This window comes from Cherax quadricarinatus, chromosome 10 (genome assembly GCF_038502225.1).
Source record: "Cherax quadricarinatus isolate ZL_2023a chromosome 10, ASM3850222v1, whole genome shotgun sequence".
NCBI classification, from domain to species: domain Eukaryota; kingdom Metazoa; phylum Arthropoda; class Malacostraca; order Decapoda; family Parastacidae; genus Cherax; species Cherax quadricarinatus.
Window position 1 is genome coordinate 27493301 of NC_091301.1, and position 25669 is coordinate 27518969.

Consider the following 25669-nt stretch of genomic DNA (forward strand, 5'->3'; position numbering starts at 1 on the left):
CACTGACTAGAGAGACAGTGATGTTGAATGTCATGTGTCACTGACTAGAGAGACAGTGATGTTGAATGTCGTGTGTCACTGACTAGAGAGACAGTGATGTTGAATGTCGTGTGACACTGACTAGAGAGACAGTGATGTTGAATGTCGTGTGTCACTGACTAGAGAGACAGTGATGTTGAATGTCATGTGTCACTGACTAGAGACCGTGATGTTAAATGTCGTGTGTCACTGACTAGAGAGACAGTGATGTTGAATGTCGTGTGTCACTGACTAGAGAGAAAGTGATATTGAATGTCGTGTGCCACTGACTAGAGAGACAGTGATGTTGAATGTCGTGTGTCACTGACTAGAGAGACAGTGATGTTGAATGTCGTGTGACACTGACTTGAGAGACAGTGATGCTGAATGTCGTGTGTCACTGACTAGAGAGACAGTGATGTTGAATGTCGTGTGTCACTGACTAGAGAGACAGTGATGTTGAATGTCGTGTGACGCTGACTTGAGAGACAGTGATGTTGAATGTCGTGTGTCACTGACTAGAGAGACAGTGATGTTGAATGTCGTGTGACACTGACTTGAGAGACAGTGATGTTGAATGTTTTGTGTCACTGACTTGAGAGACAGTGATGTTGAATGTCGTGTGTCACTGACTAGAGAGACAGTGATGTTGAATGTCGTGTGACACTGACTTGAGAGACAGTGATGTTGAATGTCGTGTGTCACTGACTAGAGAGAAAGTGATATTGAATGTCGTGTGCCACTGACTAGAGAGACAGTGATGTTGAATGTCGTGTGACACTGACTTGAGAGACAGTGATGTTGAATGTCGTGTGTCACTGACTGGAGAGACAGTGATGTTGAAAGTCATGTGTCACTGACTTGAGAGACAGTGTTGTTGAATGTCGTGTGTCACTGACTGGAGAGACAGTGACGTTGAATGTCATGTGTCACTGACTGGAGAAACAGTGATGTTGAATGTCGTGTGTCACTGACTTGAGAGACAGTGTTGTTGAATGTCGTGTGTCACTGACTTGAGAGACAGTGATGTTGAATGTCGTATGTCACTGACTGGAGAGACAGTGATGTTGAATGTCGTGTGTCACTGACTGGAAAGACAGTGATGTTGAATGTCGTGTGACACTGACTAGAGAGACAGTGATGTTGAATGTCGTGTGACACTGACTGGAGAGACAGTGATGTTGAATGTCATGTGTCACTGACTGGAGAGACAGTGATGTTGAATGTCATGTGTCACTGACTTGAGAGACAGTGTTGTTGAATGTCGTGTGTCACTGACTTGAGAGACAATGATGTTGAATGTCGTGTGTCACTGACTGGAGAGACAGTGATGTTGAATGTCGTGTGTCACTGACTTGAGAGACAGTGATGTTGAATGTCGTGTGTCACTGACTGGAGAGACAGTGATGTTGAATGTCGTGTGACACTGACTAGAGAGACAGTGATGTTGAATGTCGTGTGACACTGACTAGAGAGACAGTGATGTTGAATGTCGTGTGTCACTGACTAGAGAGACAGTGATGTTGAATGTCGTGTGACACTGACTAGAGAGACAGCGATGATGAATGCCCTGTGTCACTGACTAGAGAGACAGTGATGTTGAATGTCGTGTGTGACACAGTGATGATGAATGTCTGTGTCACTGACTAGAGACAGTGATGTTGAATGTCGTGTGTCACTGACTAGAGAGACAGTGATGTTGAATGTCGTGTGTCACTGACTAGAGACAGTGATGTTGAATGTCGTGTGGCACTGACTGAGAGACAGTGATGTTGAATGTCGTGTGTCACTGACTAGAGACACAGTGATGATGAATCTCGAGTGTCACTGACTTGAGAGACAGTGATGTTGAATGTCGTGTGTCACTGACTGGAGAGACAGTGATGTTGAATGTCGTGTGTCACTGACTTGAGAGACAGTGATGTTGAATGTCGTGTGTCACTGACTAGAGAGACAGTGATGTTGAATGTCGTGTGTCACTGACTGGAGAGACAGTGATGTTGAATGTCGTGTGTCACTGACTAGAGAGACAGTGATGTTGAATGTCGTGTGACACTGACTAGAGAGACAGTGATGTTGAATGTCGTGTGTCACTGACTTGAGAGACAGTGATGTTGAATGTCGTGTGTCACTGACTGGAGAGACAGTGATGTTGAATGTCGTGTGTCACTGACTGGAGAGACAGTGATGTTGAATGTCATGTGTCACTGACTTGAGAGACAGTGTTGTTGAATGTCGTGTGTCACTGACTGGAGAGACAGTGATGTTGAATGTCGTGTGTCACTGACTGGAGAGACAGTGATGTTGAATGTCGTGTGTCACTGACTTGAGAGACAGTGATGTTGAATGTCGTGAATGTCGTGTGTCACTGACTTGAGAGACAGTGATGTTGAATGTCGTGTGTCACTGACTGGAGAGACAGTGATGATTGAATGTCGTGTGTCACTGACTTGAGAGACAGTGATGTTGAATGTCGTGTGTCATGTTGAATGTCGTGTGTCACTGACTCGAGAGACAGTGATGTTGAATGTCGTGTGACACTGACTAGAGAGACAGTGATGTTGAATGTCGTGTGACACTGACTGGAGAGACAGTGATGTTGAATGTCATGTGTCACTGACTGGAGAGACAGTGATGACAGTGACTGAGAGACAGTGATGTTGAATGTCGTGTGACACTGACTAGAGAGACAGTGATGTTGAATGTCGTGTGTCACTGACTGGAGAGACAGTGATGTTGAATGTCACACTGACTGAGAGACAGTGATGACAGTGATGTTGAATGTCATGTGTCACTGACTCACGTGTGTCACTGACTGGAGAGACAGTGATGTTGAATGTCGTGTGACACTGACTAGAGAGACAGTGATGTTGAATGTCGTGTGACACTGACTAGAGAGACAGTGATGTTGAATGTCGTGTGTCACTGACTAGAGAGACAGTGATGTTGAATGTCGTGTGACACTGACTAGAGAGACAGTGATGATGAATGTCGTGTGTCACTGACTAGAGAGACAGTGATGTTGAATGTCGTGTGTCACTGACTAGAGAGACAGTGATGTTGAATGTCGTGTGACACTGACTAGAGAGAGTGATGATGAATGTCGTGTGTCACTGACTAGAGAGACAGTGATGATGAATGTCGTGTGTCACTGAATAGAGACACAGTGATGTTGAATGTCGTGTGTCACTGCCTGGAGAGACAGTGATGTTGAATGTCGTGTGACACTGACTAGAGAGACAGTGATGTTGAATGTCGTGTATCACTGACTTGAGACACAGTGATGTTGAATATCGTGTGTCACTGACTAGAGAGACAGTGATGTTGAATGTCGTGTGACACTGACTAGAGAGACAGTGATGATGAATGTCGTGTGTCACTGACTAGAGAGACAGTGATGATGAATGTCGTGTGACACTGACTAGAGAGAGAGTGATGATGAATGTCGTGTGTCACTGACTAGAGAGACAGTGATGATGAATGTCGTGTGTCACTGACTAGAGAGACAGTGATGTTGAATGTCGTGTGACACTGACTAGAGACACAGTGATGTTGAATGTCGTGTGACACTGACTAGAGAGACAGTGATGTTGAATGTCGTGTGACACTGACTAGAGACACAGTGATGTTGAATGTCGTGTGACACTGACTAGAGAGACAGTGATGTTGAATGTCGTGTGACACTGACTAGAGAGACAGTGATGTTGAATGTCGTGTGACACTGACTAGAGAGACAGTGATGTTGAATGTCGTGTGTCACTGACTAGAGAGACAGTGATGTTGAACGTCATGTGTCACTGACTAGAGAGACAGTGATGTTGAATGTCGTGTGTCACTGACTAGAGAGACAGTGATGTTGAATGTCGTGTGACACTGACTAGAGAGACAGTGATGTTGAATGTCGTGTGTCACTGACTAGAGACAGTGATGTTAAATGTCGTGTGTCACTGACTAGAGAGACAGTGATGTTGAATGTCATGTGTCACTGACTAGAGAGACAGTGATGTTGAATGTCATGTGTCACTGACTGGAGAGACAGTGACGTTGAATGTCATGTGTCACTGACTAGAGAGACAGTGATGTTGAATGTCATGTGTCACTGACTAGAGAGACAGTGATGTTGAATGTCGTGTGACACTGACTAGAGAGACAGTGATGTTGAATGTCGTGTGACACTGAATAGAGAGACAGTGATGTTGAATGTCGTGTGACACTGACTAGAGAGACAGTGATGTTGAATGTCGTGTGTCACTGACTAGAGAGACAGTGATGTTGAATGTCATGTGTCACTGACTAGAGAGACAGTGATGTTGAATGTCGTGTGTCACTGACTAGAGAGACAGTGATGTTGAATGTCGTGTGACACTGACTAGAGAGACAGTGATGTTGAATGTCGTGTGTCACTGACTAGAGAGACAGTGATGTTGAATGTCATGTGTCACTGACTAGAGACCGTGATGTTAAATGTCGTGTGTCACTGACTAGAGAGACAGTGATGTTGAATGTCGTGTGTCACTGACTAGAGAGAAAGTGATATTGAATGTCGTGTGCCACTGACTAGAGAGACAGTGATGTTGAATGTCGTGTGTCACTGACTAGAGAGACAGTGATGTTGAATGTCGTGTGACACTGACTTGAGAGACAGTGATGCTGAATGTCGTGTGTCACTGACTAGAGAGACAGTGATGTTGAATGTCGTGTGTCACTGACTAGAGAGACAGTGATGTTGAATGTCGTGTGACGCTGACTTGAGAGACAGTGATGTTGAATGTCGTGTGTCACTGACTAGAGAGACAGTGATGTTGAATGTCGTGTGACACTGACTTGAGAGACAGTGATGTTGAATGTTTTGTGTCACTGACTTGAGAGACAGTGATGTTGAATGTCGTGTGTCACTGACTAGAGAGACAGTGATGTTGAATGTCGTGTGACACTGACTTGAGAGACAGTGATGTTGAATGTCGTGTGTCACTGACTAGAGAGAAAGTGATATTGAATGTCGTGTGCCACTGACTAGAGAGACAGTGATGTTGAATGTCGTGTGACACTGACTTGAGAGACAGTGATGTTGAATGTCGTGTGTCACTGACTGGAGAGACAGTGATGTTGAAAGTCATGTGTCACTGACTTGAGAGACAGTGTTGTTGAATGTCGTGTGTCACTGACTGGAGAGACAGTGACGTTGAATGTCATGTGTCACTGACTGGAGAAACAGTGATGTTGAATGTCGTGTGTCACTGACTTGAGAGACAGTGTTGTTGAATGTCGTGTGTCACTGACTTGAGAGACAGTGATGTTGAATGTCGTATGTCACTGACTGGAGAGACAGTGATGTTGAATGTCGTGTGTCACTGACTGGAAAGACAGTGATGTTGAATGTCGTGTGACACTGACTAGAGAGACAGTGATGTTGAATGTCGTGTGACACTGACTGGAGAGACAGTGATGTTGAATGTCATGTGTCACTGACTGGAGAGACAGTGATGTTGAATGTCATGTGTCACTGACTTGAGAGACAGTGTTGTTGAATGTCGTGTGTCACTGACTTGAGAGACAATGATGTTGAATGTCGTGTGTCACTGACTGGAGAGACAGTGATGTTGAATGTCGTGTGTCACTGACTTGAGAGACAGTGATGTTGAATGTCGTGTGTCACTGACTGGAGAGACAGTGATGTTGAATGTCGTGTGACACTGACTAGAGAGACAGTGATGTTGAATGTCGTGTGACACTGACTAGAGAGACAGTGATGTTGAATGTCGTGTGTCACTGACTAGAGAGACAGTGATGTTGAATGTCGTGTGACACTGACTAGAGAGACAGCGATGATGAATGCCCTGTGTCACTGACTAGAGAGACAGTGATGTTGAATGTCGTGTGTCACTGACTAGAGAGACAGTGATGTTGAATGTCGTGTGACACTGACTAGAGAGACAGTGATGATGAATGTCGTGTGTCACTGACTAGAGAGACAGTGATGATGAATGTCGTGTGTCACTGAATAGAGACACAGTGATGTTGAATGTCGTGTGTCACTGACTGGAGAGACAGTGATGTTGAATGTCGTGTGGCACTGACTAGAGAGACAGTGATGTTGAATGTCGTGTGTCACTGACTTGAGACACAGTGATGTTGAATATCGTGTGTCACTGACTAGAGAGACAGTGATGTTGAATGTCGTGTGTCACTGACTTGAGAGACAGTGTTGTTGAATGTCATGTGTCACTGACTGGAGAGACAGTGTTGTTGAATGTCATGTGTCACTGACTGGAGAGACAGTGATGTTGAATGTCGTGTGTCACTGACTTGAGAGACAGTGATGTTGAATGTCGTGTGACACTGACTAGAGAGACAGTGTTGTTGAATGTCATGTGTCACTGACTGGAGAGACAGTGTTGTTGAATGTCGTGTGTCACTGACTGGAGAGACAGTGTTGTTGAATGTCATGTGTCACTGACTGGAGAGACAGTGATGTTGAATGTCGTGGGACACTGACTAGAGAGACAGTGTTGTTGAATGTCATGTGTCACTGACTGGAGAGACAGTGATGTTGAATGTCGTGTGTCACTGACTTGAGAGACAGTGATGTTGAATGTCGTGTGACACTGACTAGAGAGACAGTGATGTTGAATGTCGTGTGTCACTGACTTGAGAGACAGTGATGTTGAATGTCGTGTGACACTGACTAGAGAGACAGTGATGTTGAATGTCGTGTGACACTGACTAGAGAGACAGTGATGTTGAATGTCGTGTGTCACTGACTTGAGAGACAGTGATGTTGAATGTCGTGTGACACTGACTAGAGAGACAGTGATGTTGAATGTCGTGTGACACTGACTAGAGAGACAGTGTTGTTGAATGTCATGTGTCACTGACTGGAGAGACAGTGATGTTGAATGTCGTGTGTCACTGACTGGAGAGACAGTGTTGTTGAATGTCGTGTGTCCCTGACTGGAGAGACAGTGATGTTGAATGTCGTGTGACACTGACTAGAGAGACAGTGATGTTGAATGTCGTGTGTCACTGACTAGAGAGAAAGTGATATTGAATGTCGTGTGCCACTGACTAGAGAGACAGTGATGTTGAATGTCGTGTGACACTGACTTGAGAGACAGTGATGTTGAATGTCGTGTGTCACTGACTAGAGAGACAGCGATGTTGAATGTCGTGTGACACTGACTAGAGAGACAGTGATGTTGAATGTCGTGTGTCACTGACTAGAGAGACAGTGATGTTGAATGTCATGTGTCACTGACTGGAGAGACAGTGTTGTTGAATGTCATGTGTCACTGACTGGAGAGACAGTGATGTTGAATGTCGTGTGTCACTGACTTGAGAGACAGTGATGTTGAATGTCGTGTGACACTGACTAGAGAGACAGTGTTGTTGAATGTCATGTGTCACTGACTAGAGAGACAGTGATGTTGAATGTCGTGTGTCACTGACTAGAGAGACAGTGATGTTGAATGTCATGTGTCACTGACTAGAGAGACAGTGATGTTGAATGTCATGTGTCACTGACTAGAGAGACAGTGATGTTGAATGTCGTGTGACACTGTCTAGAGAGACAGTGATGTTGAATGTCGTGTGTCACTGACTAGAGAGACAGTGATGTTGAATGTCATGTGTCACTGACTAGAGAGACAGTGATGTTGAATGTCGTGTGTCACTGACTAGAGAGACAGTGATGTTGAATGTCGTGTGACACTGTCTAGAGAGACAGTGATGTTGAATGTCGTGTGTCACTGACTAGAGAGACAGTGATGTTGAATGTCATGTGTCACTGACTAGAGACAGTGATGTTAAATGTCGTGTGTCACTGACTAGAGAGACTGTGATGTTGAATGTCGTGTGTCACTGACTAGAAAGAAAGTGATATTGAATGTCGTGTGCCACTGACTAGAGAGATAGTGATGTTGAATGTCGTGTGACACTGACTTGAGAGACAGTGATGTTGAATGTCGTGTGACACTGACTAGAGAGACAGTGATGTTGAATGTCGTGTGTCACTGACTAGAGAGACAGTGATGTTGAATGTCGTGTGTCACTGACTTGAGAGACAGTGATGTTGAATGTCGTGTGTCACTGACTAGAGAGACAGCGATGTTGAATATCGTGTGACACTGACTAGAGAGACAGTGATGTTGAATGTCGTGTGTCACTGACTAGAGAGACAGTGATGTTGAATGTCGTGTGACACTGACTTGAGAGACAGTGATGTTGAATGTCGTGTGACACTGACTAGAGAGACAGTGATGTTGAATGTCGTGTGTCACTGACTAGAGAGAAAGTGATATTGAATGTCGTGTGCCACTGACTAGAGAGACAGTGATGTTGAATGTCGTGTGACACTGACTTGAGAGACAGTGATGTTGAATGTCGTGTGTCACTGACTAGAGAGACAGCGATGTTGAATGTCGTGTGACACTGACTAGAGAGACAGTGATGTTGAATGTCGTGTGTCACTGACTAGAGAGACAGTGATGTTGAATGTCATGTGTCACTGACTGGAGAGACAGTGTTGTTGAATGTCATGTGTCACTGACGAGAGACAGTGATGTTGAATGTCGTGTGTCACTGACTTGAGAGACAGTGATGTTGAATGTCGTGTGACACTGACTAGAGAGACAGTGTTGTTGAATGTCATGTGTCACTGACTAGAGAGACAGTGATGTTGAATGTCGTGTGTCACTGACTAGAGAGACAGTGATGTTGAATGTCATGTGTCACTGACTAGAGAGACAGTGATGTTGAATGTCATGTGTCACTGACTAGAGAGACAGTGATGTTGAATGTCGTGTGACACTGTCTAGAGAGACAGTGATGTTGAATGTCGTGTGTCACTGACTAGAGAGACAGTGATGTTGAATGTCATGTGTCACTGACTAGAGAGACAGTGATGTTGAATGTCGTGTGTCACTGACTAGAGAGACAGTGATGTTGAATGTCGTGTGACACTGTCTAGAGAGACAGTGATGTTGAATGTCGTGTGTCACTGACTAGAGAGACAGTGATGTTGAATGTCATGTGTCACTGACTAGAGACAGTGATGTTAAATGTCGTGTGTCACTGACTAGAGAGACTGTGATGTTGAATGTCGTGTGTCACTGACTAGAGAGAAAGTGATATTGAATGTCGTGTGCCACTGACTAGAGAGATAGTGATGTTGAATGTCGTGTGACACTGACTTGAGAGACAGTGATGTTGAATGTCGTGTGACACTGACTAGAGAGACAGTGATGTTGAATGTCGTGTGTCACTGACTAGAGAGACAGTGATGTTGAATGTCGTGTGTCACTGACTTGAGAGACAGTGATGTTGAATGTCGTGTGTCACTGACTAGAGAGACAGCGATGTTGAATGTCGTGTGACACTGACTAGAGAGACAGTGATGTTGAATGTCGTGTGTCACTGACTAGAGAGACAGTGATGTTGAATGTCGTGTGACACTGACTTGAGAGACAGTGATGTTGAATGTCGTGTGACACTGACTAGAGAGACAGTGATGTTGAATGTCGTGTGTCACTGACTAGAGAGACAGTGATGTTGAATGTCGTGTGTCACTGACTGGAGAGACAGTGATGTTGAATGTCATGTGTCACTGACTGGAGAGACAGTGATGTTGAATGTCGTGTGTCACTGACTTGAGAGACAGTGTTGTTGAATGTCGTGTGTCACTGACTTGAGAGACAGTGATGTTGAATGTCGTGTGTCACTGACTGGAGAGACAGTGATGTTGAATGTCGTGTGACACTGACTAGAGAGACAGTGATGTTGAATGTCGTGTGACACTGACTGGAGAGACAGTGATGTTGAATGTCATGTGTCACTGACTGGAGAGACAGTGATGTTGAATGTCATGTGTCACTGACTTGAGAGACAGTGTTGTTGAATGTCGTGTGTCACTGACTTGAGAGACAATGATGTTGAATGTCGTGTGTCACTGACTGGAGAGACAGTGATGTTGAATGTCGTGTGTCACTGACTTGAGAGACAGTGATGTTGAATGTCGTGTGTCACTGACTGGAGAGACAGTGATGTTGAATGTCGTGTGACACTGACTAGAGAGACAGTGATGTTGAATGTCGTGTGACACTGACTAGAGACAGTGATGTTGAATGTCGTGTGTCACTGACTAGAGAGACAGTGATGTTGAATGTCGTGTGACACTGACTAGAGAGACAGTGATGATGAATGTCGTGTGTCACTGACTAGAGAGACAGTGATGTTGAATGTCGTGTGTCACTGACTAGAGAGACAGTGATGTTGAATGTCGTGTGACACTGACTAGAGAGACAGTGATGATGAATGTCGTGTGTCACTGACTAGAGAGACAGTGATGATGAATGTCGTGTGTCACTGAATAGAGACACAGTGATGTTGAATGTCGTGTGCCACTGACTGGAGAGACAGTGATGTTGAATGTCGTGTGACACTGACTAGAGAGACAGTGATGTTGAATGTCGTGTGTCACTGACTTGAGACACAGTGATGTTGAATATCGTGTGTCACTGACTAGAGAGACAGTGATGTTGAATGTCGTGTGACACTGACTAGAGAGACAGTGATGATGAATGTCGTGTGTCACTGACTAGAGAGACAGTGATGATGAATGTCGTGTGACACTGACTAGAGAGACAGTGATGATGAATGTCGTGTGTCACTGACTAGAGAGACAGTGATGATGAATGTCGTGTGTCACTGACTAGAGAGACAGTGATGTTGAATGTCGTGTGACACTGACTAGAGAGACAGTGATGTTGAATGTCGTGTGACACTGACTAGAGAGACAGTGATGTTGAATGTCGTGTGACACTGACTAGAGAGACAGTGATGTTGAATGTCGTGTGACACTGACTAGAGAGACAGTGATGTTGAATGTCGTGTGACACTGACTAGAGAGACAGTGATGTTGAATGTCGTGTGACACTGACTAGAGAGACAGTGATGTTGAATGTCGTGTGTCACTGACTAGAGAGACAGTGATGTTGAACGTCATGTGTCACTGACTAGAGAGACAGTGATGTTGAATGTCGTGTGTCACTGACTAGAGAGACAGTGATGTTGAATGTCGTGTGACACTGACTAGAGAGACAGTGATGTTGAATGTCGTGTGTCACTGACTAGAGACAGTGATGTTAAATGTCGTGTGTCACTGACTAGAGAGACAGTGATGTTGATTGTCATGTGTCACTGACTAGAGAGACAGTGATGTTGAATGTCATGTGTCACTGACTGGAGAGACAGTGACGTTGAATGTCATGTGTCACTGACTAGAGAGACAGTGATGTTGAATGTCATGTGTCACTGACTAGAGAGACAGTGATGTTGAATGTCGTGTGACACTGACTAGAGAGACAGTGATGTTGAATGTCGTGTGACACTGACTAGAGAGACAGTGATGTTGAATGTCGTGTGACACTGACTAGAGAGACAGTGATGTTGAATGTCGTGTGTCACTGACTAGAGAGACAGTGATGTTGAATGTCATGTGTCACTGACTAGAGAGACAGTGATGTTGAATGTCGTGTGTCACTGACTAGAGAGACAGTGATGTTGAATGTCGTGTGACACTGACTAGAGAGACAGTGATGTTGAATGTCGTTTGTCACTGACTAGAGAGACAGTGATGTTGAATGTCATGTGTCACTGACTAGAGAGACAGTGATGTTGAATGTCGTGTGTCACTGACTAGAGAGACAGTGATGTTGAATGTCGTGTGACACTGACTAGAGAGACAGTGATGTTGAATGTCATGTGTCACTGACTAGAGAGACAGTGACGTTGAATGTCGTGTGACACTGACTTGAGAGACAGTGATGCTAAATGTCGTGTGTCACTGACTAGAGAGACAGTGATGTTGAATGTCGTGTGTCACTGACTAGAGAGACAGTGATGTTGAATGTCGTGTGACGCTGACTTGAGAGACAGTGATGTTGAATGTCGTGTGTCACTGACTAGAGAGACAGTGATGTTGAATGTCGTGTGACACTGACTTGAGAGACAGTGATGTTGAATGTTGTGTGTCACTGACTTGAGAGACAGTGATGTTGAATGTCGTGTGTCACTGACTAGAGAGACAGTGATGTTGAATGTCGTGTGACACTGACTTGAGAGACAGTGATGTTGAATGTCGTGTGTCACTGACTAGAGAGACAGTGATGTTGAATGTCGTGTGTCACTGACTTGAGAGACAGTGATGTTGAATGTCGTATGACACTGACTAGAGAGACAGTGATGTTGAATGTCATGTGTCACTGACTAGAGACAGTGATGTTGAATGTTGTGTGACACTGACTAGAGAGACAGTGATGTTGAATGTCGTGTGTCACTGACTTGAGAGACAGTGATGTTGAATGTCGTATGACACTGACTAGAGAGACAGTGATGTTGAATGTCATGTGTCACTGACTAGACACAGTGATGTTAAATGTCGTGTGTCACTGACTAGAGAGACAGTGATGTTAAATGTCGTGTGTCACTGACTAGAGAGACAGTGATGTTGAATGTCATGTGTCACTGACTAGACACAGTGATATTGAATGTCGTGTGCCACTGACTAGAGAGACAGTGATGTTGAATGTCGTGTGACACTGACTTGAGAGACAGTGATGTTGAATGTCGTGTGTCACTGACTAGAGAGACAGTGATGTTGAATGTCGTGTGACACTGACTTGAGAGACAGTGATGTTGAATGTCGTGTGTCACTGACTAGAGAGACAGTGATGTTGAATGTCATGTGTCACTGACTTGAGAGACAGTGATGTTGAATGTCATGTGACACTGACTTGAGAGACAGTGATGTTGAATGTCGTGTGTCACTGACTAGAGAGACAGTGATGTTGAATATCGTGTGACACTGACTTGAGAGACAGTTATGTTGAATGTCGTGTGTCACTGACTAGAGAGACAGCGATGTTGAATGTCGTGTGACACTGACTAGAGAGACAGTGTTGTTGAATGTCATGTGTCACTGACAGGTGAAACAGTGTTGTTGAATGTCATGTGTCACTGACTGGAGAGACAGTGATGTTGAATGTCGTGTGACACTGACTAGAGAGACAGTGTTGTTGAATGTCATATGTCACTGACTGGAGAGACAGTGTTGTTGAATGTCGTGTGTCACTGACTTGAGAGACAGTGATGTTGAATGTCGTGTGACACTGACTAGAGAGACAGTGTTGTTGAATGTCATGTGTCACTGACTGGAGAGACAGTGTTGTTGAATGTCGTGTGTCACTGACTGGAGAGACAGTGTTGTTGAATGTCATGTGTCACTGACTGGAGAGACAGTGATGTTGAATGTCGTGGGACACTGACTAGAGAGACAGTGTTGTTGAATGTCATGTGTCACTGACTGGAGAGACAGTGATGTTGAATGTCGTGTGACACTGACTAGAGAGACAGTGATGTTGAATGTCGTGTGTCACTGACTTGAGAGACAGTGATGTTGAATGTCGTGTGACACTGACTAGAGAGACAGTGATGTTGAATGTCGTGTGTCACTGACTAGAGAGACAGTGATGTTGAATGTCATGTGTCACTGACTAGAGAGACAGTGATGTTGAATGTCATGTGTCACTGACTAGAGACAGTGATGTTAAATGTCGTGTGTCACTGACTAGAGAGACAGTGATGTTGAATATCGTGTGACACTGACTTGAGAGACAGTGATGTTGAATGTCGTGTGTCACTGACTAGAGAGACAGCGATGTTGAATGTCGTGTGACACTGACTAGAGAGACAGTGTTGTTGAATGTCATGTGCCACTGACTGGAGAGACAGTGATGTTGAATGTCGTGTGTCACTGACTTGAGAGACAGTGTTGTTGAATGTCATATGTCACTGACTGGAGAGACAGTGATGTTGAATGTCGTGTGACACTGACTAGAGAGACAGTGTTGTTGAATGTCATATGTCACTGACTGGAGAGACAGTGATGTTGAATGTCGTGTGTCACTGACTTGAGAGACAGTGATGTTGAATGTCGTGTGACACTGACTAGAGAGACAGTGTTGTTGAATGTCATGTGTCACTGACTGGAGAGACAGTGATGTTGAATGTCGTGGGACACTGACTAGAGAGACAGTGTTGTTGAATGTCATGTGTCACTGACTGGAGAGACAGTGATGTTGAATGTCGTGTGACACTGACTAGAGAGACAGTGTTGTTGAATGTCATATGTCACTGACTGGAGAGACAGTGATGTTGAATGTCGTGTGTCACTGACTTGAGAGACAGTGATGTTGAATGTCGTGTGACACTGACTAGAGAGACAGTGTTGTTGAATGTCATGTGTCACTGACTGGAGAGACAGTGTTGTTGAATGTCATGTGTCACTGACTGGAGAGACAGTGATGTTGAATGTCGTGTGTCACTGACTTGAGAGACAGTGATGTTTAATGTCGTGTGACACTGACTAGAGAGACAGTGTTGTTGAATGTCATGTGTCACTGACTAGAGAGACAGTGATGTTGAATGTCGTGTGTCACTGACTAGAGAGACAGTGATGTTGAATGTCGTGTGACACTGTCTAGAGAGACAGTGATGTTGAATGTCGTGTGTCACTGACTAGAGAGACAGTGATGTTGAATGTCATGTGTCACTGACTAGAGAGACAGTGATGTTGAATGTCGTGTGTCACTGACTAGAGAGACAGTGATGTTGAATGTCGTGTGACACTGTCTAGAGAGACAGTGATGTTGAATGTCGTGTGTCACTGACTAGAGAGACAGTGATGTTGAATGCCGTGTGTCACTGACTAGAGACAGTGATGTTAAATGTCGTGTGTCACTGACTAGAGAGACTGTGATGTTGAATGTCGTGTGTCACTGACTAGAGAGAAAGTGATATTGAATGTCGTGTGCCACTGACTAGAGAGATAGTGATGTTGAATGTCGTGTGTCACTGACTAGAGAGAAAGTGATATTGAATGTCGTGTGACACTGACTTGAGAGACAGTGATGTTGAATGTCGTGTGTCACTGACTAGAGAGACAGCGATGTTGAATGTCGTGTGACACTGACTAGAGAGACAGTGATGTTGAATGTCGTGTGTCACTGACTAGAGAGACAGTGATGTTGAATGTCGTGTGACACTGACTTGAGAGACAGTGATGTTGAATGTCGTGTGACACTGACTAGAGAGACAGTGATGTTGAATGTCGTGTGTCACTGACTAGAGAGATAGTGATGTTGAATGTCGTGTGTCACTGACTTGAGAGACAGTGATGTTGAATGTCGTGTGACACTGACTAGAGAGACAGTGTTGTTGAATGTCATGTGTCACTGACTGGAGAGACAGTGATGTTGAATGTCGTGTGACACTGACTAGACAGTGTTGTTGTATGTCATGTGTCACTAACTGGAGAGACAGTGATGTTGAATGTCGTGTGACATTGACTAGACAGTGTTGTTGAATGTCATGTGTCACTAACTGGAGAGACAGTGATGTTGAATGTCGTGTGACACTGACTAGACAGTGTTGTTGAATGTCATGTGTCACTAACTGGAGAGACAGTGATGTTGAATGTCGTGTGACACTGACTAGACAGTGTTGTTGAATGTCATGTGTCACTAACTGGAGAGACAGTGATGTTGAATGTCGTGTGACACTGACTAGACAGTGTTGTTGAATGTCATGTGTCACTGACTGGAGAGACAGTGATGTTGAATGTCGTGTGACACTGACTAGAGAGACAGTGATGTTGAATGTCGTGTGTCACTGACTAGAGAGACAGTGATGTTGAATGTCGTGTGTCACTGACTAGAGAGACAGTGATGTTGAATGTCGTGTGACACTGACTAGAGAGACAGTGATGTTGAATGTCGTGTGTCACTGACTAGAGAGACAGTGATGTTGAATGTCGTGTGACATTGACTAGAGAGACAGTGATGTTGAATGTCGTGTGTCACTGACTTGAGAGACAGTGATGTTGAATGTCGTGTGTCACTGACTTGAGAGACAGTGATGTTGAATGTCGTGAGACACTGACTAGAGAGACAGTGATGTTGAATGTCATGTGTCACTGACTAGAGAGACAGTGATGTTGAATGTCGTGTGACACTGACTAGAGAGACAGTGATGTTGAATGTCGTGTGACACTGACTAGAGAGACAGTGATGTTGAATGTCGTGTGACACTGACTAGAGAGACAGTGATGTTGAATGTCATGTGTCACTGACTAGAGAGACAGTGATGTTGAATGTCGTGTGACACTGACTAGAGAGACAGTGATGTTGAATGTCGTGTGACACTGACTAGAGAGACAGTGATGTTGAATGTCGTGTGACACTGACTAGAGACAGCGAACTTACATTAAATAACACAAAAAAGGTAAATATTTCTGGTCTAACTTGAGATCTTCCTCGAAACACATTAACTATTTGGAAAAAAAGTTCTTAATATGTGAACAATTTAGATGCAAACAAAAAAGAAGCCTTGCAGTAGGCCTATGACCCCGTGCTCAATAACTGACAGTGTGGATAGAGCTTTATAAAGTCATGACTCAATAAAGCTCTACAGAATAAACCGTTATGATAATGATTTGGTGAACAATGTGCATATTGTCTTCACTGCTACTGTCACCGGTACATTTTGTCACCAGTATGACATCTTGTTTTCACTTGTGTCACCAGCACGACATCTTGTTGTTATTACTGTCACCAGTGCGATATCTTGTCTTCATTATTGTCACCAGTATGACATCTTGTCTTCATTATTGTCACCAGTGCGATATCTTGTCTTCATTACTGTCACCAGTATGACATCTTGTCTTCATTATTGTCACCAGTACGACATCTTGTCTTCATTATTGTCACCAGTGTGACATCTTGTCTTCATTATTGTTACCAGTGCGACATCTTGCCTTCATTATTGTCACCAGTATGACATCTCGTCTTCATTATTGTCACCAGTGCGACATCTTGTCTTCATTATTGTCACCAGTATGACATCTTGTCTTCATTATTGTCACCAGTGCGACATCTTGTCTTCATTATTGTCACCAGTATGACATCTTGTCTTCATTATTGTCACCAGTATGACATCTTGTCTTCATTTTTGTCCCCAGCATGACATCTTGTCTTCATTATTGTCACCAGTATGACATCATGTCTTCATTATTGTCACCAGGACGACATCTTGTCTTCATCATTGTCACCAGTATGACATCATGTCTTCGTTATTGTCACCAGTACGACATCTTGTCTTCATTATTGTCACCAGTACGACATCTTGTCTTCGTTATTGTCACCAGTACGACATCTTGTTTTCATTATTGTCACAAGTACGACATCTTGTCTTCATTATTGTCACCAGTATGACATCTTATCTTCATCATTGTCACCAGTATGACATCTTGTCTTCATTATTGTCACCACTACTATATCTTGTCATCATCAATATCACCAGTATGACATCATGTCTTCATTATTGTCACCAGTACGACATCTTGTCTTCATCATTGTCACAAGCACGACATCTTGTCTTCATTACTGTCACCAGTATGACATCTTGTCTTCATTATTGTCGCCAGTATGACATCTTGTCTTCATTATTGTCACCAGTACGACATCTTGTCTTTATTATTGTCACCAGTATGACATCTCGTCTTCATTATTGTCATCAGTACGACATCTTGTCTTCATTATTGTCACCAGTATGACATCTTGTCTTCTTTATTGTCACCAGTACGACATCTTGCCGTTATTATTGTCACTAGTACGATATCGTGTCTTCATTACTGTCACGAGTACGACATTTTGTCTTCATTATTGTCACCAGTACGACATCTTGACGCCATTACTGGCACCAGTACGACATCTTGTCTTCATTATTGTTGTAGACAGCCTGTACTGTCTGCACAGACAGCCTATGCTGTCTGCCAGCTTAGTTCATATTTCGCGGCACTCAGGTTCTGCCCTCTGTAGGCCTGCCCAGGTCCGTGGGACGCTGGTCCCACTCGCTTTCACTCTCTCAGCGGCCTAGACTCAGTCAACAGCCTCACTCCTCTCTCCCTCGTGGGCATGGACCTCCCGGGCCATGGGCACAAACACACAAGCCTGTGTACCCATCACGACTTTGCAAATAAAGTAAAGAAGCCTCCGAAGACGTATCATTTACTCCCCGCTACCAGAAACAAGAAATAATTTTGTTTCACACTGGTAGGAAGCGGTGGTCACAGCAGTTGTGTTTGCCTGGAGAGAGGAAGGAAATAGAATGAAGCTGTGTTCACTTCATCACCCTACACTACAAACATCCATCTCTCAACGAGTTATCCTGATGTCGTGTCTGCACGTTTCAGCATCCAGACACAGGTACAAGCAGGATCTAGCCGAAATTTGCCGAATTTCTTCGAGAATTGTAAGTGGGGTCCCAGTGACCCCATGCTACAGCGTCCCACGCTGTTTCTCAAGTCACCTGTTCAGTGTCACTTGTATGTTCTGCTGTTGTTGTTCAGCTCAGCACAGGTATTTCAACAAGTCAGAGGTGAGTTTTGTGGTGATTTCTGCGTCCAGTATGAGTTTCTCCACGTGTTTGTGGGTGGGAGAGGAGGAAGTGGCCGGGTTCCTGCTTCACTCACACCTCACCCGCCCCTCACCACATTTCACTACTATGTGCTCACTCCCTCTGCTGTGTTTTCTGCAGTTTCCCGTGTGAATTCATTGCCAGAGCTGTTTATCTGAGTGCCCGAGGCCACTCGAAGCTACGTGGATCAGCATGCCACGTAGATCACGACGCCATGTGGATCCCGATGCCACGTGGGGTGTGGACGAAGCCATGTGGATCTACGAGCCACGTGAGTTACCGAGCTAGACGTCCCAGACCACATGCTGTGGTCTGCTGCTGCCCAACTTCATGACGTCACGATGTCTGCCTGACGTCACCTCGAGATGTCTTGACGTCACAGTGCTGCTGACGTCACCTCGCGACGTCACGCCTGACATCACATGATGTCACATCGAGTGTTTCAGTAATTATGTCAGTATTGTCGAGAAGTTTGAGAGAAGATATATGTCGTGAATTAATTAATTCCTCTCAGTCAGTGTTCTCACATGTTAGTGTATGGCTTAGTGTCAATTTTGTGCACAGAAAAGCATCATTTGCTAGTTAAGCCATGTTGTACAGCATGTACCGCGGGTGTGTGTAAAGTTTTCCATGTATCCAGTGTGGTCTTGAGCCCAGACCCCAAAGTAGAACCTCTGTGTTACCTGTCACCTGGTGTGACCAGCGCATTTGACAGCTGATATCAGCCAGCCCTGAGCATATGAGCCCCTTGTACAGAAAGCTTTTATGCTCATCGCTCATAGATGTTCTGCAGAATCGTACCTGCTATGATTCCCATCGAGATTTGTTTCACTTCACCTCCAGACCTTCAGAGTGCAGTTATATGTAGAGAAACAAGTTTGGGGATGCTTAGACTAACCTCTGCTATAACTCCAACTGCCGAGAGAATGACACTCATCAAACCGCAGTTAGCCCTGTCAGCAGGCGCTGTGCCAGCATCGTGTCATAGCTTCAGTGAGCTCATGCACAAAGATGATGTCACTTTGCTAGCTCGCTCACTGCAGTCTGGTGTATGATGTTATGACTCCCAGATGTTTCACCCAGTCTTCTCTGCCATGACTCGCTCCAAGACTTACTCCACACTCACCGGCAGTGACAGCCCAGTGACAGTACCAGTCGAGAAGTGTCTTCCTGAGTCACTTGCCAGAAGTCCTGCCCAGTTGTCGAGTTTTGACGATGCCTCACTCGAGGGCACCAGCATGTCGTGCCCCAGGTTGCGTGAAATCTGGAGGGACTCCTACGATGACTGCTTCACCGTTCTAGAGGAGATCGTACCCCGTTACGTCACAGCTCAGCCACAGCGATGTCTCCTGTGTTGCAGTATCTGTCCAGACACATGAAGGCATGCAGTGATGCCCATCGACGCTCACTGCCTAAGACCACGTTCAGCACACCCCACATGTTTTTATCTTCCCTCCCTGTAGGAAGTTTTTTTCCATGCCCATATGTAAATACATGTTTTAATTTGTGTTCTGTGCCCTGTTCCTATGAGAGACCGAGTTTTTTTTTTCCACCAGTATTGTCGTGTGGCCGAGCAAATGTAGACAGCCTGTACTGTCTGCGCAGAGAGCCTATGCTGTCTGCCAGCTTAGTTCATATTTCGCAGCACTCAGGTGCTGCCCTCTCTAGGTCTGCCCAGGTCAGTGGGACGCTGGTCCCACTTGCTCTCACTCTCTCAGCGGCCTAGACTCAGTCAACAGCCTCACTCCTCTCTCCTTCGCGGGCATGGCCCTCCCGGGCCATGGGCACCAACACACAAGCCTGTGTACCCACCACGACTTTGGAAATAAAGTAAAGAAGCCTCCAAAAGCGTATCATTTACTCCCTGCTACCAGAAACACCAAATAATTTTGTTTCACATTGTCACCAGTACGACATCTTGTTACCAGTATATTTTGTCTTCATCACTGTCACCAGTATGACATCCTGTCTTCATTATTGTAACCAGCACGACATCTCGTCATTATTATTGTCACCAGGAGGACATCAACCAAATCTTTCAGTGGGCTGCAGAAAACAATATGAAGTTCAACGATGAGAAATTTCAATTACTCCGATATGGTAAACATGAGGAAATTAAAACTTCATCAGAGTACAAAACAAATTCCTTCCTCAAAATAGAGTGAAAAACCAACGTCAAAGACCTGGGAGTGATCATGTCGGAGGATCTCAACTTCAAGGACCATAACATTGTATCAATTGCATCTGCTAGAAAAATGACAGGATGGATAATGAGAACCTTCAAAACTAGGGATGCCAAGCCCATGATGACACTCTTCAGGTCGCTTGTTCTATCTAGGCTGAAATATTGCTGCATACTAACAGCACCTTTCAAGGCAGGTGAAACTGCTGACCTAGAAAATATACAGAGAACCTTCACGGCACGTATAACGGAGATAAAACACCTCAATTACTGGGAGCGCTTGAAGTTCCTGAACCTGTACCCCCTGGAACACAGGCGGGAGAGATACATGATTATATACACCTGGAAAAATCCTAGAGGGACTAGTACCGAACTTGCACACAAAAATCACTCACAACGAAAGCAAAAGACTCGGCAGACGATGCAACATCCCCCCAATGAAAAGCAATACAATAAGTGTCAGGGGCCCGAGACTGTTCAACCGCCTCCCAGCATACATAAGGGGGATTACCAATAGACCCCTGGCTGTCTTCAAGCACCTAAAGTCGGTACCTGACCAGCCGGGCTGTGGCTCGTACGTTGGATTGCGTGCAGCCAGCAGTAACAGCCTGGTTGATCAGACTCTGATCCACCAGGAGGCCTGGTCACAGACCGGGCCGCGGGGGCGCTGACCCCCGGAACTCCAGGTAAACTCCAGGTAAACCAGTACGACATTTTGTCATCGTTATTGTCACCAGTACGACATCTTGTCATTATTATTGCTACCAATACGACATCTTGTCTTCATTATTGTCACCAGTATTACATCTTGTCTTCATTATTATCACCAGTACGACATCTTGTCTTCATTATTGTCACCAGTACGACATCTTGTCGTTATTATTGTCACTAGTACGACATCTTGTCTTCATTATTGTCACCAGTACATCTTGTCTTCATTACTGTCACCAGTATGACATCTTGTCTTCATTATTGTCACCAGAACGCATCTTGTCATTATTATTGTCATTAGTACGACAACTTGTCTTCATTATTGTCACCAGTACGACATCTTGTCTTCATTATTGCTATCAGTACGACATCTTGTCGTTATTATTGTCACCAGTACGACATCTTGTCTTCATGATTGTCACCAACACGACATCTTGTTTTCATTATTGTCACCAGTACGACATCTTGTCGTTATTATTGTCACCAGTACGACATCTTGTCTTCATGACTGTCACCAGTACGACATCGTCTTCATTATTGTCACAGTACGACATCTTGTCGTTATTATTATCACCAGTACGACATCGTCTTCATTATTGTCACAGTACGACATCTTGTCGTTATTATTGTCACCAGTACATCTTGTCTTCATTATTTTCACCAGTACGACATCTTGTCTTCATTATTGTCACCAGTACGACATCTTGCATTCATTATTTTCACCAGTACGACATCTTGTCGTTATTATTGTCACCAGTACGACATCTTGCATTCATTATTTTCACCAGTACGACATCTTGTCTTCATTATTGTCACCAGTACGACATCTTGTCTTCATTATTGTCACTAGTACGACATCTTGTCGTTATTATTGTTACCAGTACGACATCTTGTCTTTATTATTGTCACCATAACGACGCATTGTCTTCATTATGGTCACGAGTATGACATCTTGTCGTCATTACTGGCACCAATACATCTTGACACTATTACTGTCACCAGTACGACATCTTGTCTTCATTATTGTCACCACTACGACATCTTGTCTTCATTATTGTCACCAGTACGACATCTTGGCGACATTACTGGCACCAGTAGACATCGCATTCATCTCCAAAATTACTGAGCCTTTAACTTTAAATAATAATACATAAATTTAACTATATTTTTTTAACTCATTTATAATCCAAAATAAACTGCAGTTTAATTAAATTAAAAATTTATCTGAGGTATATGTTACATCTTCAAAATAAATTTTCAGTTGAGTGTTAAAATGGTTAGTAAAAAAGGTTCATATGCCCACATTTTTTTGTCGAAGCTATACCTTTATTTTTTTAATAGATGTTTATATTATGTGTATGTATTTAAAACATATTTATTTGTCTTTAGTATATATTAATGTAATCTTCAATAAATATTAAGCATTTATGCAAACTGGTTGGGTGTGTTTGAGGTCATATATGGTAACTTATGTCGCGGTGGATTAAAATCTGGAGAAAAGAGAACATTAGGCTTCCTATTGAGAGATTATTTCAAGCTAATTGTATTTGATGGTATATGTCTTCATAATTAATACAGATTTACTACAAAAAATCCTAAAGTATGTCATAATATAATCTTTAATCTCGAGAAATTCATAAAACAAATCTAGTGACGTTTCAGAAGTGACATTTAACCCAAGAGAAGCGTGTAAATCACAGTAGGGTTGGGCGGGGCTCCATCTCATGGTAGTGAACACTGGTCTGGGAGTTGAGCGGGGATGAGCTGGAAGGAATTTTAGGGGAGAAAATTATGTAATTATCTAGCTGGATTCGTGGGTTTTGAACTCCAGCTCTTGAGCCCACCTTTTAGTAGGGTAGGACAAGGGGATATGGGATAATGAGGCAAATGGATAAAGTTTGAATGGGGATTAAGAAATGTAGCCAACAGAAGATGATGTGTAGGAAGTGGTAGCACTGGAAAGGAATTATGAAGAGCTCCAGGGGCCTTACCTAGACGAGGTGAGGTAAAGGAACAGCGAGAGGGACGGGTAATAGCTGAATAGAATAATTTTAGGAAAGGTCGATGAGAAGGTCGATGAAAGTGGTGAACAAAACAAAGAGTAATGACTTACCTGGATGAGGTGTGGGGGAGGTCGTCTACGCCTGTGTGTATTCTTCTGACAAGCACACAGAATGATGAGAAACATGAAGCCCAGACTGAGGAAGCCCGTACCAGCACCAATGATGGCGTACTTGTTGATCTCAGACCCTGCAGGGAGGCCACTGTCAAACACGGTCGCTGTAGATGGAATAATAATGAAATATTTGCAACACAGGAATAAGAAAGATTGAGAGAAAAATACGCACACAAAACCGAAAAAAGGGTTTGTATCTACATTATAAACACAAAGATACCGTCACAAGGGTTTATCTAAAGATTTTTCTAAACATACAAATGTTACATAGAGTCTTTGTAAATATATGTACATACAAAACCGTCACAAAGGTTCTGCCCAGAGATATAAATAAAAAGACAACCGTCACAAAGGTTTTATCTAAGAGAACTGCTCGTACACATTCCTCACAAATATTGTCTAATATACAAAAAAGCTAAACCGTCACATAGGTTCTAGAGTAAGGAATCACATTCATGTAATTAATGTAAGAGGGAGGTAGAGGCAAGAATAATGCATCATGGAAACTGAGCAAGCAGAGAGGAGCATGGACATGTGACAAGAGGCACATACATGTGTGTTTACATGGTAGTCACTGTGGCTATCAACACCAACTTTATATATATGCATTAGTTAGAATGGCTAACTGAAAATATTGTATATACAGGCATACTATCAGTCAGAAACTTGACATTTTCTAAAACACTAAATAAAATGACAAAATATGCATGATAAAGTGCACAATATAGTTCTGACTCTTATGGACCATAATGGTTCTGCACATTACTCTGCATTACTTATACAAGCATGATCTGAGTGAAGGGCCGACCAAAGGCAACAAGCAGCATAAGATCATGTACATAAACTTACGTCTTAAGGAACTTCAGGTGTTGATTAGATGTGCATTTGTTGACATTAATAATCAGAGATAGAAATGGGTTTTGGGAGCTGAGTACACGCTTGGGGAAGGGAAAAATGGAAGGGGTATACATAGGGTTTAGAAAGACATATACAAACAAAATTAATAGGTAATTCCTCAACGCCCGACATGAGCTGCGTGTACCCCCATTTCCATCCCTAATTATAATTTAAATAATGTCCTTAAGAAAATTATATTTATAAAATTTGTTATTCATTAGGGTACACTATAAGTAAATAAGATTTTATGCATTCAATTTTGGGGCTAAGAGTTATTTCTTTTATATAAGAGAATTAGTTTCCATATTAGAGTTGATGGCTGAGTGACATCACGGCTGACGCTTCCGTGTTGAGAGGGATCAAAGACTGAACATTAATTTGATTAGGGTTTAGAGTTAGACCAACTCAGAGGGTGAATTATATAGCAACTTTCTGGTGTATACTCTTGGTTGTAGAAATCGTCTATGTTAGCCAAAATGAAGGCAAACTTTCAACAGTGGTTTATTAACAAAATGAATTTGAACTGAGAGAATACATCATAAATATTATACAAAATAATAAGTGATTTACACTGTTCTTGAAAAACTGGCTGACTTCTGCGCTGGTGTTTAAGCAGACTAATGTTTTACCACCAAAAAGCTATACTGGGTTTTTGACATTTATTTATATAACATAATATTCCGGCTGCTGGTTCTTCCACCGAAGACGTATAACGGTAAACTTCTTTAAGTGGAAAATCATTATCCTTCAGAATGCATACATGAACTTTAAAGAGAAGATTTAGGGAGAGGAAAAATAGTATCTCACCAGCACCAGGAGCCAGCTGCACCAGCCCCACCACCAGCAGGATGATGCCCAACAGCACGCACACCACAGACACGTGCAGCAACGATATCCTCCCACATAGGTAGCCGTGAACACACCTGTGCTTGCAACCCTGCGACGTGCTCTGCTTCTGCTGTGTCTTGGGTGATGTGACGGGGGACTCCTTGGGCGAAGCTACTGGGGACGCCACTGGCGAGGTCCGCGGGGAAGCTCGCGGACTCCGCAGTGGGGTAGGTAAACCTGGAGGAGAGGCATCCCAGTTATACCAGTTCATGAGAAAATATACTCATATTTTTTATATATTTATTTCAGACCTATAAGGGGTTGGTAAG

General features: G+C 43.6%; 1 protein-coding gene across 2 annotated transcripts in view; it reads right to left on the bottom strand.

The window, feature by feature from the left end:
* Nucleotides 1-25669, bottom strand: part of LOC128687796 (uncharacterized) — a 300033-nt gene that overhangs the window by 179997 nt on the left and 94367 nt on the right. For both annotated transcript variants that reach the window (XM_070083739.1, XM_070083738.1), the window contains exons 3-4: nucleotides 25320-25577; nucleotides 23553-23719 (exon numbers count right to left, since the gene is read on the bottom strand). In XM_070083739.1, the coding sequence (XP_069939840.1) occupies nucleotides 23553-23719; nucleotides 25320-25577 (425 nt within the window). The remainder of the gene's footprint in view (nucleotides 1-23552; nucleotides 23720-25319; nucleotides 25578-25669) is intronic.